At 34.1% G+C, this 21,331-nt stretch overlaps 1 protein-coding gene across 4 annotated transcripts in view; it reads right to left on the bottom strand.

Moving 5' to 3' along the window:
* Positions 1 to 21,331, bottom strand: part of STRN (striatin) — a 53,245-nt gene that overhangs the window by 16,506 nt on the left and 15,408 nt on the right. For 2 of the 4 annotated variants that reach the window (XM_081314065.1, XM_081314064.1), the window contains exons 2-9: positions 19,522 to 19,625; positions 15,909 to 15,982; positions 14,924 to 15,002; positions 14,144 to 14,311; positions 9,358 to 9,493; positions 8,370 to 8,505; positions 3,909 to 4,019; positions 93 to 179 (exon numbers count right to left, since the gene is read on the bottom strand). In XM_081314065.1, coding sequence (XP_081170191.1) covers positions 93 to 179; positions 3,909 to 4,019; positions 8,370 to 8,505; positions 9,358 to 9,493; positions 14,144 to 14,311; positions 14,924 to 15,002; positions 15,909 to 15,982; positions 19,522 to 19,625 — 895 coding nt within the window. The remainder of the gene's footprint in view (positions 1 to 92; positions 180 to 3,908; positions 4,020 to 8,369; positions 8,506 to 9,357; positions 9,494 to 14,143; positions 14,312 to 14,923; positions 15,003 to 15,908; positions 15,983 to 19,521; positions 19,626 to 21,331) is intronic. The other 2 variants (XM_081314067.1, XM_081314066.1) reach the window with 1 other exon arrangement.

The raw sequence follows: 21,331 nt of genomic DNA on the forward strand, positions 1-21,331 counted from the left end.
AGGGGGGGGGGAAACAAAATCAAGCAAGAATAACTTTTTGCTCTTCCTCAAACTACATGTGGTGAAGACCCCATGCCTTTCTCAACACTTACCTGTATTTTGCTCCATCATTTTCCCACATCCCTGTTTTGACTGTTTTATAAAGGACTGAGGCTGAAACATATCTTCGGTAGTTTTTCCTGTTGTAAGTTTAATTAAGAATGGGAAAATATCTTACCCACAGTCCATAACTGTTTTTCCTATTCTAGTAAATACAACTATTGTTAGTAGCTAAAAGCATTCCAACACAAATCTGAATGTAATGTTGCTCACAAGGCCTTGCTACAATAGCCTGGCCAATCTTAGAAATATCCTCATACCAGTCATTTGACCCATTATTATTGATGAAACTCTTAAATGGTAGTAGCATTATGAATATTTGCTTTGATTGTACATAATTCAATTCATGTTTAAAAACTGCAAATATACAGTATATAAAATTTGACATTTTCATTGATCAGATCAAAATTAGATCTAGTTTTATACTTGAAGACTCAGGTCCACCCAACTCAGATTCCTACATTTAACTTTTCATTGGTCTGATAAAAGAACATAATTAGTTTAAAGTTAATATAGCTTATAAAAAATTAATTTCATTTTCAGTAGCCTTTTGTCCTGAACAGATGCTGTACTGCAATTTCTGTAATGGCAAAAAGCTACTTAACTTCACACCTTTTTTTTATCAGCCAAATTTTGTTTGGAGGAGACAGAAGGAAATATCAATCTTGCCCATCATTACCTCTAAAGCTTCAAAATGCTGTGAGTTTCATAAATGATTGGGTTCCACTTGGTTTACCAAAGAATTTCTAGTCAAATCCACCCAACTCTTCACCTCACACATGGACTACACATTATTAATTTGCATATTAATTTAGACCCCCAATCTTTTTGTCAAGTGTGCCAAACTATAAATCCTGCAAAATAGCTTCCTGTTTGTCAAGCTTAACATCATTCATCTGCTAGAGGACAGAGGCTGCAATACTGGTGAGGTGACAGCGCATAAAACTAAGTATCTGTATCTATGACTGAATAGCAGAAGCTAGCACAAAGAGCACGTTTATGTATTTGGGGAGTCATTTTGTCAACTAAAATGCCTATCCTGCATTTCTAAGGGACATAACTTAGAGCCTTGGTGGAGCAGTGGGCTAATGCCTGCTTAAGTAACACCAGCTGCCTGCAATTAGTGCAGGTTCGCATCCCACCAGGCTCAAGGTTGACTCAGCCTTCCAACCTTCCGAGGTAGGTAAAATGAGGACCCAGATTGTTGGGGGCAATTAAGCTGACTTTGTAATAATGCCGCTTGGGTGTGTGTGTGTGAAAGCCCTAATAAGCAGGCATATACATAGAATGAAGGCTACTGCTAAGCTTGTAAGCCGCCCTGAGTCTTTGGAGAAGGGCGGGATATAAATGGAATTAAAATAAATAAAAAATAAAATAAAATAACTCACACTGCTCAGGAAGCGTTCTGAGTTTTCCCAAAAATAAGGATGGGAAAAGAAATATAACTTGCAGGTGCTGTCTTTCACTTGTGAAATCAGTATTGGCAATTAATCTTGAAAAGTAAACTTTTAGAAAGCTACAATATATGTTAACAATCCACAAAATTATTTGAAAACTGATGGAATTCCAGCAGTCTGTGCTACTTGATACATTATATTTAAAAGCCTGATACTCATACTGTGTGTATTTACAACTCACATTGCTTATTCATTTGATTACAACTCCCAAATTGTGGAATACTTTACAAGAATAGATAGACTCAAAGTGGCACAAATTCCAAAATATAATATGAAGGGATAGCAAACAATTTTCACAGTGAAATCCATTAACTTAACTAATAGTGGAATAAGAATTGACCACCATTTTAAAGTAGGCACTGCTTAGTTAAGTTGATTGGCTCACAACAGCTCAGTTCTTTAAGCCATACGAAAGTCTGGAGAAGTTGGGCAGATGTCCAATTTCTGCTAATAATGTTATGTACACAATGTTTTGACTGAATGACATGGTAGGGGATAGGAGTGCTACAGATATTATAAGTTAGTTATGAGCAATCTCAAATTAGTGTACAGGCCTATTCATCTTTCCCATTAAATTCAAGTGGAGGAATACAAGGAATTGACTAGGTGATGACTATTCCACAAAGCATGCTCTCTCAAAAGGCTCCAGGAGTTACATGTTTCTCCTCTTAAGAAATGCCTCTCAATGACTTCTGAGGCAAATATATGCAACTTGCTAGTCTTCAATTGAGAGACTTCACTCTTCATAAGTCACCTTATTCATTGGTTTGTGGATATGAACAAGTATGCACAGCAAGTATTTTTCATCAAATTCCAGTGTCCAGTGTGCCTTTTGCCATTATATTTATGTTACTTTTAATACAAAATGTTTTTGCACTGCCTCATATTTACAGTAATCCAATTAAAATATTAGATATTCTTTTTAATTCCATGATAGTAAGACAACGAATACAACGAATTCTAAATCACTTTAGAAAAAATGCTAAAAATTAGCAATTTGTACATAATAATGTACCTAACAATTGGAAATAAGCTAATTCATTAAATCATTGTTGTAAACATTTCAATAATTTAAATTAACCATCCTGTAAATGTCAACCTCACTGGTACCGTTCAATTATTATGTAAGCTTTTGTATTATTCTGTATGCATTTACAAATACAATTTCTGTATATGGAATTTAAATCTATGACTTGTATATTTATATTTTGGAAAATGGAAAACAGAATGATGCACAGGGCTAGAAATTAAATTTTGAAAACTGATCCAATTGGTTGCCTGGTTTATATATATTATTCAACTTAATTCAGTTATTACATCAAGACTAATTTTAATAAATATTTTTCCATTTCGAGCCCTGCATTCAAGTTATGAAAACAGCATGACCCACATGAAGCAAACAGTAAAATATAAACAAGGGTAGAAATTAATTTATTAACTTTCACTCTTGTTAAGGATATGTCCAGACCAAAATTCTCTACAAAATTCTCTTTATATGCTGATTTTATTATTTATATACTAAGTTTATTATTTGTGTTGTTCGTTTTTTAAACTGCAATATTCCCTGTACTATAGAGGTTTTTGTTTTGAAACATGCCATTAAATATCAGACACTCTACACCCAACTATGTATACATACTTAAAACACTAGTATGCACAAAAGGCAAGAAAAACAGGGAAAGCAAGAAATGTCTTTTTATAACATCCAATAAACCTGCTGACTTTATGTAAGGAGAATTACCCCTAGGCTGTCATAAGACAATCTGTGAAAGAAATTTGCACTCAAAGTCAAAGGCTGCTTTCAGGTTAATCAAGAACCTGGGTATTAAAAACTGCTCTACAGAAAAATGCGAAGTCCAAGTCATTTGTAATATACAGAACTACAGAATGGCTTTTTGGGATTTGGTCATAGTACAGAGACAAATATAAATCAGCTCATATACAGAGAGAAAAAGATTAATCCCCATTTATTGCAGTATTATCTTTGACCTCAAAATCCCAGAAATGCAGATAAGGAGAAATGACACGATGCTATTTATACTGCAAAAGTTCGCTCACATGAATATTGCCTGGTTTGGACAAAACTTAGCAAGATGTGTTTTAGAGTCGTCAAAAATTCTCTTCAATGCATTTTGTACATTATTTCGTCAATGTACATAATATTAGTATTACCAACACATTTAGATTTTAAGTAGTATTAATTTCCACCCCTGGTAACTGTAAACTCGAAAGCAGTCAGGAGCAACAAAGAAAAAGAGTAAGTAGTTTGAGGAAAACATTGAAATAAAGATAGCACTGGTGAAGTGAAAGAGGCAGGATTTGTGGATCTATGGTGCAATGTTTTCCACTTACTCTTCACCCCCTTTTTCCCCTTGCGCTCCTTTTTGTATTGTTCCTTCAGTTTGGTTATTACTCCCTGGTCCACATTCCAGGCTTCGGGCATGAGACACTGGTCTTCCTTTTCTAGACAAATTAAAACAAATGAAACATCCTTTTTGTGTTATTTAATTTTTTAAAAATGCTTTATTGGCAGCAGCTGGTGATCAGTGAAATGATGTTGTATTTATCCACTCAATTTATAGGGCTGCTCATCTCAAATACATGTGCGGCTAGCGGTACTTCAATTAGTATTATAAAAGTATATAATAACATTATAAACAACGTGAATAGCAGCTGAGAAAAACAATAAAACAATTAACATAATTATGATACAGGCTCAGCTACACATCCAGAGCCCTAGGCTCAATGACAAAACCAATTCCCTTAAGGCTTTATGAAAGGTCAGCAGAGACAATGAACCTGAGCTTGAAGGGAATAATGTTTCAGAGGGCAGGTGCCACAACACAAAGACTCTCTTCTTGGATCCCCTCAGATGACACTCCACAACAGACAGAACCTGGAGCATTCTTCTCCTGCCAGATCTTACTGAGTGGGAGATACCATCAAGAAGAAATGGCCTCGCAAGTGACCACTGGCCACAAGCCATGAAGAACTTTAAAGGTATCTACCAATACCTTCAATTGGAAGCATACTGGCAACCAACGCAACTCACAGACTAGAGGATTCACATATTTTGAACAACAGGCATCCATAATTGCCCACACCATTACATTTTGAACCAGCAGAAGCTTCCAAATTCTCCTAAAGAACAGCCACATGTAGAGCACATTCTAGTGGTTCAATCAGGAAGTGACCAAGGCATGAGTGACCATGAGTAGGGCCTCCCAATCCAGGAACAGGGCAACTGGCATATAATATGCTGCCACTAAAGGTTAAATTAAATTTGACGGTATTGTATTTCTTTTCATATTCAATCTTGTTCACAAAGAAAATGTTCTAACTCAAATCTAATCTCTAATCATCTCTTCTGTTCCTTAGAATTACAGCTATAATATCATCTTTGATTTAATCCAGATTATCCTACTTAAGACATTTTTAGAAAAACAAATTTTTATTCTGGTCAGAATAGAAAATATTTTAATTGTAATTGTAACAATTTCAAGTACACTGTTTTGCTTGTGTATCTGAACATCTTGTCAAATTTCCCTTCTACTACACAAGTCTTCACAAAAGAAACTTAAATTTTAAAGTGGAATAAAGGTGCATTAACAGCAAATCTAAGCATTTCTTTCTTGCATGCGATTAAGAAATATCCACTGATGAGTCCTTGAAAAGATTTTTCCTTCTAATTTCTCTATTTATTTACAGTCCAAGATAAAGTTATTGCACTATATCTTTCCATAGTGTATAGTATACCTAAGCTTCAAGTTGTGTGTAATGTTAATTTCTTTGAACAGTTAACATTGCTAAAACAAATTGCCTGAAAGAACTCTAAGAACTGTATTACGTAGTAGTAGGAAATCCATTTGAATACTTGAATTAAAACCACAAGGCTTGGAAATCTGCTAAAACTATTTGGAACATTGGACAAATATCTACATAGTTTGCAGTTTCTGCAAACGTATTTAATAATCTCAAGTGATATACAGGCAATCCTCATTTAATGACCAGAATAGGACTGGCAACTTGGTTGTTAAGCAAAGTTGTCACTTTATGGGAAAGCATGTGACCACAATAGTGCTTATGATCTTACTTCAGCTTTCCAGACTTGTGCAGGTTATAAATGCAGGTATTGGTCACAATTTTAGTTTTTAACATGGTAACAATCTTACTTTTCGATCACTGTCATAACTGTGAACAATTGCTATCTGAGGCAGTTGCTAGTTTTTCAACTTCAGTATAGGTTTTTGGCTATTTTGTGACATATGACCTGCTTATACAAGCTTGACTTAGTAACAAGGAAACCAGGTGGAGGTAAGTTACAGTAATCTTTACTCCTAGTGTGAAGGACCTAATAAGAAAATGATACAGATTTAAGGGGTTCTATATTCCTGAAAGGGACGCTGTGGCTCAGTGGGTAGGACGCTGAGCTTGTCGATCAGATGGTCAGCAGTTTGGCAGGTCGAATCCCGAGTGCCACGTAACAGAGTGAGTGCGTTACTCGTCCCAGCTTCTGCCAACCTAGCAGTTCGAAAGCACGTAAAAATGAAAGTAGAAAAATAGGGACCACTACGGTGGGAAGGTAACAGCGTTCCGTGCGCCTTTGGCGTCTAGTCATGCCAGCCACATGACCACGGAGACGTCCTCGGACAAGCGCTGGCTCTTCGGCTTTGAAACGGAGATGAGCACCGGCCCCTAGAGCCGGAAACGACTAGCACGCATGTGCGGGGGAACCTTTACCTTTATATTCCTAAAACCAACAAACTGATTAGGTACATCAGGTGAACAGTACCACTGCTACATTGGCCAGATACTATGTATGGTTTACTTCCCAGTGCCACTTTTTTTTTTTGAGAATCTGAATGAAGAGGAAATTGCCAAACCTCCAAACAATAACAAATTGGAGTGGGATAGGAGATGAGGGACTTGGTACTCTTGATTTGTGTTCTTAACTCATTTTCATCTTTGTACATCATAGAGATATGAACTTAAATAACCTCTTGAAAAATAAACTCTTTCTAATGTTTTAAAAGGAAATTGTTGTATGAAAACAGGTGCTCCATTAATCCATGCATGTAAGAACTCTTTCATTGGATAGTTATGTATTTCTAATTTCAGCCCTTTGCAATCTTATCTAATAGTCAGTGAAAGGGGATTGGGTGAGATTTACCTTAAACAAAATGTCCATGTGACAGTCCTGTTAGCCACACCTTCAAACCACACTACTTAAATGATACACAGGGGAATAAAAACCATAGACAGCATATGGGAAATTTACCAAGGTGATGGCAACAAATCCAAATGCAGAAAAATAGTAAAAGGTGAGGATTAGGAACGGACAAGGTATGTAGATAAACAAAAGTAGCTTTCTATATAACAGCATAAGAGAAATTACAAAAATTAACCAAGCATGACTATATAGCAACTTCAAGGGAATGGTCAATTCATATTATATGTAGGAAAGATAAAAGGGAGAGGTATGCCAAAGAAAACGCTGGTACTTGGAGGGCTATAAAATCTGCAGCAAATAGGTTAGTAATGATGAACATTAGATATTAATAGAATAGCCAGATTTTTTAAAAATTCCATTTCAAATTTTCTCCCCTGAAAGAGCAGAAAAAAGCACAAAATACACTAGAGAAAATCTTAAATCAAGATAATGTATATTAAAGATTGCGTTCACTTGTTATGATAGATTGCTTCACACAGCATGCTAAAAAAATGGCTTGTTTTCCACAACTGCTGAATTAAAAGTTCTCCTTCCCTTATTATTCCCATGCAAGTAGTCTTGGGTTAGGTCAAGAGTGGTCATACATTGGACCTTGCCAGATTTTTCAGTAGCCAGCAAACTTCAATTTGGAGAAGTAAATAGGCATCAAATTCCACAACAAGCAGATGTTCGCAAGCAAGAAGGGGATTAACCATTCACTTTCAAAAATCTCAATTATACTTTCCTGGAACGTGCATTGGATTTCCTCTTCTGCCTGCTGATGGATATTGTTAGGATCTGAAATTATGGTATAGTATTCTTAATTTATGATTCACTGGGGAACCAAATTTGAACAATTTACCATTCCAGAAAAGTTCTAAGCTCAAATCAGCACTGAAGATTGCACAGTCACCTCCTAACCATCTATTCTAAGGAACTACACAGTTTAATACAACCTAGTGAAGTTGTAATATAAATCTGCTTAAAGTACTGCTACACGAAACACAGAAGAATTCAGAGCTTTCTATCAACAAGGAAAAATAAAAATAAACAGGAAGACCTCACAAAACTGGCTTTAATCTTCTGATTACTTTGCTATTACACAGGCTAATCTTCAAAACTAATTTTCTCTATTTCTTTACTCAAAACTATGTAAAACTACATGAAATTAAGAAACGGACTCTGCTGCAAAGGCTTTAAATGTGAGAAAAAGCAGGATTTGCCGCATATACTTGTCTAATGAGATGAACAGATTCAGGGCTAGTCTATTGATCTAAAACTATAGGTTTGAATCTGCTCTCATGGAGATGACCAAGTTAGAGGGGCACTTTAAACTTGAAAAGGCAAAGTGGAAGGACTGTTAAAACTTGTCTGGAATTTATTTCCTTGTTTTGCTTCCAGAAGCCCCATAGGCAGTTACCATACAGACTGCAATAAATTCGAACTGTAAAAGTAGATAGCAATAACTTCAATATTTTTAGATATTCTGTTAAATTAAGAAACAGCTCAAGTTGAATGTCCAGAATTAAAATAACATTCCCCTAGGATGGTTCTCCAGTTCCAGGTAAATTACTGCATTTAGGCTATTTTCTTTCTCTTCTTACCCCAGTCTGTACCATCTCCTGAACTTCTAGATTCCCCATCCCCTTCATCAGATGTAGCCAGGAAGTCAAATTCCTTTAGGGCTTCTTCAGTATCTCTGTCTTCATTGTTATCAGGCAGTACTCGTTTTCTCACAATCTATGGGAGACAATTTTTTTCTCTCATTATGTGCTATTTTTCTCATGTTTGCACTTTTTAAACACATATAAGCACATATAAGCAGAAAGATAATATATTTTTGGTACCAGCCAGTAAAATATACATTAATTATATTATATATTATATATACATAATATCCATCAGATGACTTATCTGGCCTGGCAAAACAAATTGCCAACCTCTAACATAATTTCTCTTCATTGGAAAGCCTATATGTGCCAGAGGCATTCTTATAAAATATAAAGAACAGCTAATCTAAATTCATACCTATATTTTGAAATATGTCTAATTGCCTAGAACAATCATCTGAGAATTGCAGTGATCACCCTAGGATCTGGAGAGGATGGTGAAGAACAACCTTTAACCTTCTAACAACCTCTAGTGTTTCTTCTAACTGGCCATTTTATTAAATATCCATTTATTTATCAAATTTGGAGATCGGCCATCTCATCCACAGATTTGGGGAACAGTTAAACCTCTCATAACTACTTTGTGTGAGAACACAAAACAGACTCTTAAAAAGTATTCTTTTGTTGGAACTCCTAATATAAATGTAGACCTCAAAACATATAAAGCCAGTTAGGCTTCTAACTCTCATATAAAATGCAATATAGCTGCATAACTCTTTTTCTTTTTCCTCTCGAGATATTTCTCTGCAGGTCTATTCCCCGAACACTGGAAAGCCCATTATTGAAGGAATATTTGGACTGCTATACGCAAGTGTTTTCATTGATCAGTTTCCAAGTGTTTTGCAATTAAAGTTTTTAATAGGTGAATGATCAAGTGTTCCTTTGGTACAACCTTCATTATACCAATTTGTTTTCAGCCCACCGTTGATGTATCCATGACTGTTCGCTCTCTTCCATCAATATCATCTTCTTCCTCTTCATCGCTGAATTCTGCAGCAGCATTTTCAAGGAATTTAAATGTTTCTAGCAGAGAGGCAGAATCTGTCAAATCTGGTTTTCTAGATAAAAATTAAAACAGCAGCACAAACCAATTTACCTGTGGTTCTTTTCATTAAGCTTTATAAAATCCAACAACATACCTCAAATTTCATTTTTGATGGACTTACATATTTGAAAGTAAAAAACATAAAGCGAGATATAGTAATAATGTTACACAAGTTTAGAGCTTACTTTTGGGAGCATCCAAATATTTTTGATTTTAAGATTTCATTACCAAGTGAAACTGAAACCAAGGAAGGGAAGACAATTTTTTGATCATTTTCACCTTTACCTTAAAATCAATTTCCAGCACAAGCAGCCAGAAGGACTAGGGAAAACCATTATTATTTTCTGCACAACCCCAGGTCCCTCCATTCATATTTAGATCCTTATGTTTTTTACCAACATTTATTTATTTTATAAAATTTATATGTCGCCCATTTTGCCAAGTGGCAATTCTAGGCAGCTTACAACCAAATAAAAGCAATAATCTGATAACAATTGTGAAACTGAAGATAGCATGAAAGAGAAAATACACAGACTCATGGCTGCTAATGATAACACTTGAAAATGAACATACATGAAATTGTAACAGTGCTTCTATCACTAAACAGTGCTTCTATCACTAAACAAAATGTTCGTGTTTGTACTTTACATCTTATCTTAAGATTAATCAAGAAAATAATTGCTGTTTAAAGCTATAGATATTTCTAATTATTTAAGATTGTTTAAAGACAATAATTGTGCAAATTCTTCTATTGACACAATGAAGAGCAATTGGAGGCAAGAAGAAAATAACTGAAGCTAGAACAATTGTCCCAATACTTAAATTGACTGGAAAAGTTAAATTTTCAATTTTTCCCCCCATTCTTTAAAAAAATAAAGAGAATAAATTTAAAACAATTACTAAAATAAATCTCTCCCACTATGCTTTATTTTCATACCTAGGTCCTATAAACTTGCATGTCACAATTAGTTCTTTATTTAAAAAAGCAGATACTACACAATTAACTGAAATAAGAGTTTTTAAAGAAGGGATTGGACAGCCATTTGTCTGAAATGATACAGCATTTCCAGCTTGAGCAGGGGGGTTGGTTGGACTAAAAGACCTCCAAAGTCTTTTCCAACTCTGGTATTCTCTAACATCAAAGAAAGATCACTTTAGAATACTTCTTTGAAACATAAGCAAAACTACAATTTCTAAAAGTTTTATATTCGTAAATGACACTATCAAGATAGGACAAGACTTAAATGCAATACATGCTTACTCATAAATAGGCCTCAGCAAATTCAGGGCAACTTATTTCCAAGTAAATATATATTACAAAATATATAATGGTTTATGTTAGCACAGTTTCATAACACGGTTATGAAAACTGATTAAATGGTACATGTTGTACAAACATCAGGAAAATGTAGGTCAATCCCACTTTTCCCAACCTGATTCATTCCCAATATGTTGAGACTACAGTTCCCAAAATGCACAGTCATGATAAACACATTCTAAATTATTTTATACAGTACAAGTAGGGAAATATTGAAAATATTTACATAATTGTTTTTAAATGCAGTTGACAGCCAAAGTAAGCATTAAGTATCATAACATATACTGAATGATGCAATAAAAAATTAACAGTACAACAGAGGTTTCCAAACTTTCATGGCACACATAATCTTTTTTTCAGGGTACCCCCCCCAGCCCAAGCTGTGATCTACCTTAAGATAGTAATTTCCATCATGTCTGAAAGACATCAAGAACTGCTGTGTTTCCCTCAAAAAATTAAAATATCCTGTGTCACCCCTGTGAGTTCACTTGGCACCCCAGGGAGCTATGGCACAAAGTTTGGGAACCGCAGCAGTAAAATCAAAGAAAATGTCATCAAATTTAAAATAAATAACCATATAGTACACAAACTTATACTTATTCTGTGAAGCATACCTAGTTATATTTTTTCACAGAACAATGGTTTATTGCCTATTTTCAGTAAAGCTTTTGTGAACTAATTTCAGGCAAAAATTAGTTTTCAGCTCTATGATACATATTCTCTGTGAATCATTGGTTTTGAAGATGGCAGGAAGAGGAGAAGCAACAGAACCTAATCCTAAATTAACCTTTCTCCACTAAAGCTTTCCAGATATGTTAAATGATGATGATTCTCATAGTTGAACTGAGCTTGAGTTTAGGAAAGGCACAAATATTTAAAATTAAGTATTTTTGTTTACCATAATGAAAATCAGCTTAAATTGTGACAGCTAGTACTTCAGTAAAGGTAAAGGTAAAGGTTCCCCCGCACATGTGTGCTAGTCGTTTCCGACTCTAGGGGCCGGTGCTCATCTCCGTTTCATAGCCGAAGAGCCAGCGCTTGTCCGAGGACATCTCCGTGGTCATGTGGCCGGCATGACTAGACGCCAAAGGCGCACGGAACGCTGTTACCTTCCCACCGGAGTGGTCCCTATTTTTCTACTTGCATTTTTACATGCTTTCGAACTGCTAGGTGGGCAGAAGCTGGGACGAGTAACAGGCGCTCACTCTGCTACGCGGCACTCGGGATTCGACCCGCCAAACTGCCGACCTTCCGATCGACAAGCTCAGCGTCCTAACCCACTGAGCCACCGCGTCCCTTAGTACTTCAGTACAAATGCTTAAATATATTCCTATAGATTTCTAGTTTGGGGTTTTAAAAAAAATTCTTATACATTTAAACCATGTTGAACCAATTTTAGGGCATTTGTTTCAATGGGTGTAACATGTTTTAGCATATTTCTGGAATTGGTTTCATGATGCTGTCAAATGTGCTATCATAAAAGGCCAACCAGTCTGAGGCAAAGAATGGTGGAAATTATAACCCCAGGAACAAGATATATTGGAAAAAAGAAGATGGATTTGAATTTTAAGAACACTAAATAGTATTTTGTTTGCAGAAAGCATATTTCTACTTTCTCTTTCCTGTAAAGCCTCTGTATCTGTTCCTGAGGATGAAGAGATCTTTTAGAACATTTGATGCAATGTAGGAGGCTGAAGATGTAGGAAGATGATCAGTGAAAATCCAAGTCTCTTCTTTGGGTTAGTGCAAGTTCATTCTGTTCAGGCAAGCCACAGGCTGCGAACAGTAAGAACTAACAAGAAGACATGTTGAGATGAACTGGCCTTCATATTCAGAAGCAAAGTTCCATCTAGTATAGCAAATGCAACTTTTTTAAAAAAAAACATTTCTAAGTTCTTCCCAAATCTTTATATCAGCTCCTCTATATATGAAACCTTTTGTAGGGATGATATTTCAAACTGAAGTTAAGTCAGTGAATTAACATAAGACATATTTCTGTTTTGAATTTTAACAAAACAAAAAGCTATTAAATGAAAGTTTTCAGTCAATATTGCCTAACAAAAAATATTTACAATGATACCCTTCGTAAGTCAATCTTAAAAATCAGAATGTTTGACAAATTTTATTATACATTATATATTATATTTCCAGTATTAAAATAACGTATATCTAAATATTGGTTACTCGATTTGCAAAAAAAAACAAAACATTAAAATAAAGAAGCAGAGATTAAATGAAAACTATCTGGTATACCATGCAAGGCTATACCAAAAAAAGGCATTTTATTGATTTGTTCTTCTTTTATCAAAAATTGTTAATGGCAAGATGCACCCTTCATATTCACAGCAAACACTGGAAATGCTAGATATTAATATCAAAGTTAATTGTTTAGTATCCCTGTGGGCTTCATGCTGAGATATGGTACTTATCTTTTATAAAAGGAGTCTGCTGATCTGAAGAAGTGCAACATTTCTTTCATTAAACATTATGAAACATGTGTGAGTAGTATTATGTCTGTCAAACTATCAAAATAATGTTTCCATGGATGGGCTTGAAATCTTCCAAGTTGCATTCGAACTCATACGATGCTCTTGAGTATAAAAGTTTCACTGGGATCTGTACATTAGCAAACATATTGGCTTGCATAAAAATACCATGGACAGAATAATTAATTCTTCCTTAAGGAAGCATCAGGTCAACCTTAAATTACTTTGAGGAATAGTAAATACAAAATTTGCCCTTAAAGAAGGTTTCCTTATCCTGAGTCTGCTTCATTTATTGATTTATAACAATTCTGGTAACAATAAATAAAAATACATTACCACCAATTACATTTCCTAGAGGAGTAAAGACCGCCAAAAATGCAGAGTCCATGAATTAAGTCTTCCTACAAACAATTTGTATTTTACTTTCTTCCAATTTCCATCCGTGACAAGTTCTAAATTATTCAACAGAAGCTATTTACTACCTTGCACTATACCAGTATGCTAAATTACTGGAATGCCATCGGGAAAGTAAACAGTGATCATCACTGGGTCTCTTGACTTTTCTCTTACAGAGACAATGCTAGTGTTGAGAACATGACATACCACATCATTATGTCTTTCAAAACTGCATAGCATTGGTTGGGGAAAGAAGTAAAAAATCATGCGGTGGGGTTTTTCTTCCATTCAGTATAATAACTGCATAGTTTACAAAAACAGAAATGAGGAGAGAGAAACTGCTTCTTCCTTTAAAAACAGCATCCACATTCTATCATATCGGTGTAACATATAATACTACATTTTTAACACAGAGATTTTTAAAGTACAATTTCTACAATTTCTCATTATTAAGAACACTTACCCAATCATCACTTTTTGTTTAATCTCAACATCAGTGCCGTTCACCATTGATTCTTGGTTTTTGTCAGTTTCCTTCTCTGGACCATCACATGAAAGACCCAGCAACGTTCGTACTCGTTTTGACTTCACATCCAGGATTGTGTCAGTATATCCCACCTCTTGCAGGTATCTGTATGAACAATTACACTGCAGTTATTCAGGAGCTACCAATGTATTAAACATTTGATACAATCTACCCAGAACTGATCAACAATTTAAGTAGTAAGAGGAATAATGTGGCTTTGCCTGACGCAACAGGCTTACAAATCAACTTGTACCAGCTGCAGAGGGGATGTCTCCTGCAGTACCAGCCTCTACAACTCCCATGAAAAGTAGAGAGCTTTTCTATCCATGCATACACAATTATTCATTATGTTAGTCAAGAAGAAAAATTCCTCACACATCTTCAGCTATATTCTTTTATAAAGGGGAAACCAAGCAATAATTGGCTCCTCTCTTCATCTTACTTTGGGAGGAGATACTGAATTCAGAGCAGTGAGTTTTATAAGCCAAACATTACAAGAAATAAAATAAAAATAACATCTTATGAATAAAGCATATAAGCAATTTTATTATAAAAACTGTCAATTTTACCACAGTGAAATAATTTTTGCAAGTTAAGGAAAAGAGGAACTAATAGTATCCAATTACTTGCAATCATCATAGCATAGATACTAATATTTTGGTTGTTCCCACCATATTATGAAGTCATTATTAAGTTTATTATTCTTAGACAACCTACTGTCTGAGTAACTGTCGCCCTTGTTTCCATATTAACTGACTATTAGGTTGTGACTGAACTTCAGTTTCATTTCCTTCATCTGAAAAACATAGACAAGACTAACATTACTATAACGTTAGAAGAGGAGTCAGTTTTGTGCAAATTTATCGTCTAGCACTGATTAAATATTTCCAGCCTATTTAAATAGTGAAACAAAATCAAAACATACTGTACAAAATTTTAAATAAATATAATACACATTGGATATTATTCTATGGTTACTCCCAAAGGTATATTTCTGCAGCAAATACTCTACAGAGCACGTTTAAAGGCATGTTTAATGGCAATGAAAACATGTAGAAAGACTATACACTGAATTCCTACAATTGCAAACAGAAAATAAGAACACTTTAGGTTAATAGTACTGAAAGGACAATATATTATCATTGCCTACAGTGGTTTTCTATTCTAAAATAAGTTTATAAGAAGTGAAGTCAGTGTCAAATTGAGTTTGAATCCAAGAAATCCATCCATTTCAATTATCTAATCACCTCCAATGCAATTAATCTGAATCCCATATTGTTTATATTACTTTTACTATCTGCTTTCCCAATTAATTGTTAAGTAGCAAATATTTTACAAATTCTATGTAAAAAGTTCATGCATAGGTTTTTGTCCAGTTGTTCTTACATGTAACTAAGTTATTTTTCTGACTAACTACAACAAAAAGTGAAAAGAGGCCTATCAAGTAATTTACCCAGATCACTCATTGTGATTGTAATGCTGTAAAATACAGGCACAGTTGAGACAAAATTGAAGACTTAAGTTACAGGACTGTCTGTGCGCCAAGCATAGAAGGAAGAACCACATGTGAAAAGGAACAGCCTCTTATGAGCCCTAAACACTATTTCATGCTAAACTATTCCAGACCATCATTCTTGACAAAATGACAGCTTTGTCTTTTCTTCTGTCTCAACTGCTTTGCTCTGCACAAATTAATTCTTACCAGAATCATAATTTGGTGGCTTCATCTCTCCCTGGTTCAGCTCTGTACCATATTTTAATTTGTGATATTTAGCTCTATAAAGGAAAGAGGAATTAATCAGGGTAGGAAAGCACCATTATCCCCTTTCTCTTTCATAACTACATATTCCCACAAGCATAGATGTATTCAAAATGTTCTCTATTTTTTTTTTAAAAAAATCAATGCTTTATACATACTGAAAGTATATAAATTACAAATGTGGATAAATTAATTTCATGCAGTTTTTATTTAAAATGTTTATTGACAAGTTACAATCACAAATCCAATTCAGCTATACTTAACTAGTCTGCAAATATTCTATGTACAAAAAAAAATAAGAACTGCTGCTAAACTGAGAGACAAAAAGTTGCTAAGAAAAATATCATGACATAATCTACAAGGAAACTATAGTCTTAAAATAATCACATTAGAATCTCTTTAGTTTTGCATTTTTGCTGATGTTATGGTTTGTAAAAAAGATTATAACTCAAAAGAATTTCATATAAATAAAAACAATGGAGTCTAAACATCTTAAACATTATAAATTCATTATCATGTACTTTTTGTGGAGATCGTTTAATAAAAATAATGCTTAGGTAAATCGGATTGCTGAGAATCATGTTTAAAAGATAGAAGAATGTCAATTACGTTTATTAGGATACTTTATTTCTTAGAAAAAACTGCTTAATATTAGCATGCAAACAACACAGATGCAGTTTGATGAATTTTAGAACCAACTATTTTAAGTAAGATTTTTACTCAAACATTCTTGTCCTTGGCTTTTTTCTATATGCGATTAGATTAATTTATAATACTAAATTGGAATTAACAAATATTTTTTAAAATATTTTTGTTTTTTATTTAGAATTATTAACATATACAATTAACAAAGCAATCTTTAAACAATGGCAAAAAAACAAAAAATGCAATTAAGAAGGAAAAGAAACAGAAAAAAATCTATTGTATATTTTATACATGGTCACTGGTTTACTAATAAATATATACCTATGATATAATCAGTACAAATTATTATTGTAAAGATCTCTGCCATAGTAAAAGATATTGCTGCACGCCTTGATTGGTAGAAAATATTGCCTTTTCCAAAACAGATAGATCAAACAAATCCAACAACTTTTCTTTAATATCTGGAATAATATCACCTTTCTAATTTCTCAGTAATGTCAATTCTACGAATGGTATTTGGGATAAAAAAATGAGATCTTTGCAAGGTTCCTACTTATGTGATTTCTACTTTAAGATATTTAGCAAAAGCTTTACATAAATTGATATGAATGGAAAAATAAACATAACCATTATAAATATTGATTTACATATACATATAAAACCAAAATTACACTAAGTAATCTTAAGCATTTAAAATAGGTATAGGCAATATGTTTTTAGGATATTATGGACTCACATGGGCATGATTTTGATTGCTCGGAATCTAAAAATTTGGAGAGTATATAATATAGTGCTTAAGAAAACACAGTCTAATTGATGTGTCAGAAATTAAAATTAGAATGGTGCTTTATTTTCATCTGCACTCAGTATTTACAAATTGATTGCTCATCTCTCTTATCATCTCTTATCTCACTTGATCAGAGTTTTCAGAATGCAATAAATTACCACAAAGCTTATTTCAAATTAAGAAAACTAGTAAAAGAAACTTCAGCGATAGAAAATATTACAAGCTGCTCATCTTTCTGATCTTATGTATCGAGGTCCTGTCTAGAATGATGTTTTTGTTTCAGACAAGACCTGCTATGTCTGAAATAATTCTGTTTTGATCCAAATATCAGTGGTGGGATTCAAATATGTGAACAACTGGTTCTCTGCGTGGATGCCACTTCCGGAAGTCCATTCTGGGCCTGGGCAACAAAAAATGAGCTACCGGTTCTGACGAACTGGTGCGAACTGGCTGAATCCCACCACTACCAAAGATGCTTTTTCATGAGGCAATGGACTTTCTTGTTTTTCTTTGAAGACATTTCGCTTCTCATCCGAGAAGCTTCGTCACCTCTGACTGGATGGTGGAAGAAGCTTCTTGGATGAGAAGCAAAACGTCTTCAAAGAAAAACAAGAAAGTCCAGTTACCTCGTGAAAAAGCATCTTTGGGATAACTATAACCTGGATGACTGAGAATCTCCATAGACAATTCTGTTTTGACAACTGATGCACCATTTAAACAGTGGCAAAAGGATGTGGCAAGTTAAATATAAGGTGTTACAGGATGCAAAGGAAGAGGAGGATTGAGTTTACTTGATTTGAAATTGCATATTGCTGCTTACTGTTTGGTTTGAATGAAAGAATGAGTATTGCTAAGTGAAGGCTTTTAGGACATGGCTTGATATTTAAATGGTATGAGTATCCGTGGCAGGATTTAAAAAAATCATTATGTCAGAAATGCAATACTGAGAGTATGCAAGATACAAACTCAGGTTGTACCCCAAAACACCTTTATGGTTCTCAACACAAGTGGCATTTTATAGACAATAAATCCAGTAATAGGCAAACACAAATGGCTAACTTACTATGAGATATTAGAATTATGTCAAGGGAAATACAAAATAAAATCAAGAGAAAAACTGTTGGTATAGTTGCCAAAGTTTTCCTATTTACAATTATTAGAAAAATTTAAAATACACAAAAGAATTTATGTTTTGAACACTTGAAGGGTTAGTTTGAAATGCAATTATGTACAAATGATGAACATATACCGGTAATTGCTAAAATATATAAATTAGTTGAAATTTGAAACAGAAGAAAAAAAATAAAAGAATGTATGATACAGTGGGCTAAAAGTTTGATTATAATATATAGAAGGAACAGTGGGAAAATACAAGCCTGAAAGGATTGAAATTTACACTATGTTATAATCTTAAAGAGAATTTTATAAAATGATCTGGCATTGTTATACGATATCAGAGAAATTGTCTAGAATATATAAAGGCACTTTAAATTCATATTGGAAATGTGAACATCAAGAAGGAATACTTTATCATGCTTGGTAGACATGTAAGAAAGCTAAAAAAATTCTGGATTCAAATACATACACTGATTTAGAGGATTTTAAAGAATAATATATAATTGAAAGCAGAGCTTTTTCTTTTGGGATTAATGTACAAAAGTTGGGAAAAAAAGTTTGCTTCTGTGTGTGACAACTGCAGCAAGATTATTGAATGCATAAGGATGGAAAAAAATTAGCACTATCCACAATGGAGGAATGGTTGGAGAAGATGATGGAACTTGCTGTAAAGATCAGAAGCCACTTCTTTGTATTTTTCTTCTGTTCCATTTTTAGCTCTCTCTTTTCCATTTTCTTTACACTAGTTTTAAACTTTACTTTTTAAACTTTTTAATAAAATTATAAAAAATATGAATTAAAGGTGGCTGGGTGTTTTTTTTACAAACATTTCCTATTATACTTAAATGACTTGCACTTACGTTATAGATTATTTCATAACATTTTATTTTGTACTGGAGAGAAGAATAGGGAAAAGACACTCAGTATTGATTTTGACATAAGATAGTAAATAGTTCTTGCATTTAACAGTTAACAGCTCATAAGGTATCTACAACTTAAGTGCCATACCGTTCTTGTTTAAGAGCATATTCTAACATTTTTATTCTTCGCACTAAATCCTTCTTCAAATTCTCTTGACCTTTTCTTTCTCCTTGAAGGAAGGCAATCTGAGCCTAAAATAAATAATTTCAAATAGAAAGATTAACAGAAAATCAAGTTGTTTTCTTACATCAGTTCCATGACAAGGTATTGAAAAGTATTGTTCTTAGTAAAGAACTAAATCTCCAGGCAAAAATCTTTGAGGCAAAGTATTGCTGAAATATACAGTATATGATTATTCGACATCCTGGTTTATTCATTTGTAACCCATCAAGTAACAGTACTCTGACAAAAATAGCAATAATTCATTTGTCCATCTGACTGTAGTATACATCTACTCATGCTAACTTGACATTCTCTAAATACATCATTATATCATGGTATATTAGGGACTTGTCATCACATCAAGGTGTATTAGAGAAAGGATATGTTTGGTCCACCAGAAGTTGTTATCTTGCAATTTCAAATATCCTATGGCATGTCAGCTTGAGCAGCTTGATGTTGCATATCAGCAACAAGTGTGAAAGGGGCAGTAGGGTGGGCACATATTATCCACAATTAGGGTACAGGAAAAAATTGTAAAGAGAAGATTAATATCTCTGGCATAGTTGGATGTATTATGTTAATAAAGAAGAAATTAACTGCTACTCAATGAGAATAATAATAATAATTAATATTAATATACATACATGAATGATCATATTCTATTTTCTAAACTATTCAATACATTAATGAAGAGCAACAAATCTAAACATATACTGTAGATTTTATTTATCACAAAGACAAGAGTATAATAATAAGCAATAGAACAAAAGTAATCTAATAAAAAGGTATAGTTTAGCTAAAAAACAAGGAATACAACTGTGATCATTTCAATGCTTCAAAGAATTTCAAAAAGGAAAAAGATTACAGCGAGAGGAACCGTACTGAATAACGTTTGTGTGCTTGATAAAAGCACATTCTCTACAGTTCCTCTAGCCTAGCCCAACTGAATTCAACAGTCCCCAAACATGAATTCCACCTCACATACTGTTCTTGAAGATCTAGTGTGCTGTCCAAGCGAAACCATAATCACCACTTGAAATGAGGGGGCAACTGGGCTCAGGATTGGCTCATACCTACCCAACCTCTTTTCTCACATGGATCCCAGTGTTTTCTTTGATTTACAGAGCGAAAGGAGGCATGAAAAGAGACATTCTCTAGCTGCACCACTGAAGGTGGCCCCTGGGTTTGGTGAGTTTCATTTTTAGTTCAACCTGCCAGTGCACAATTTGGTGGTCCTCATGGACTTGCAGCTTCTATCCAACGAACAGGTAGTAGCCATTTTTTTTTTGCGCTGTCAGGAAAATTCACCTTAGTTCCAGATAGGATCTCTCTTTAACAAACTTTCACTCATTGCTTCTTGTCTTTAACTGTAGACTGCTATCATGTCTTCCTTAATCTTTCCCTGCATTAGGCTAGATATGCCGAGTTCCCTTAACCTCATATAGGTTAGTCTCTAGAACCCTTATCATCTTTTTGTTGTTCTCTGTACTCATCTACGGTTTCAGCATCTTTTGTGGCTCCTTTGAGTGAGTCCCTCAAAAGAGTGAGAGGATTCTCTGGGGTATAACTGGAAGAAATTGCTGAACGTCTCTTTGTTCCACATGCAAAAAAAGTCTGACATCTGTAGAACAGTAAGCCAGTACCTGCCTTTAAGGGAAAGTTTATTTATATCATGCCATAATAAATAGACTCTCCGGATATTGCAGTAAACACAACAAAATAATTTTAAAAAGCT

This window comes from Vipera berus (genome assembly GCF_964194415.1).
Source record: "Vipera berus genome assembly, chromosome: 1".
Classification (NCBI taxonomy): Eukaryota; Metazoa; Chordata; class Lepidosauria; order Squamata; family Viperidae; genus Vipera; species Vipera berus.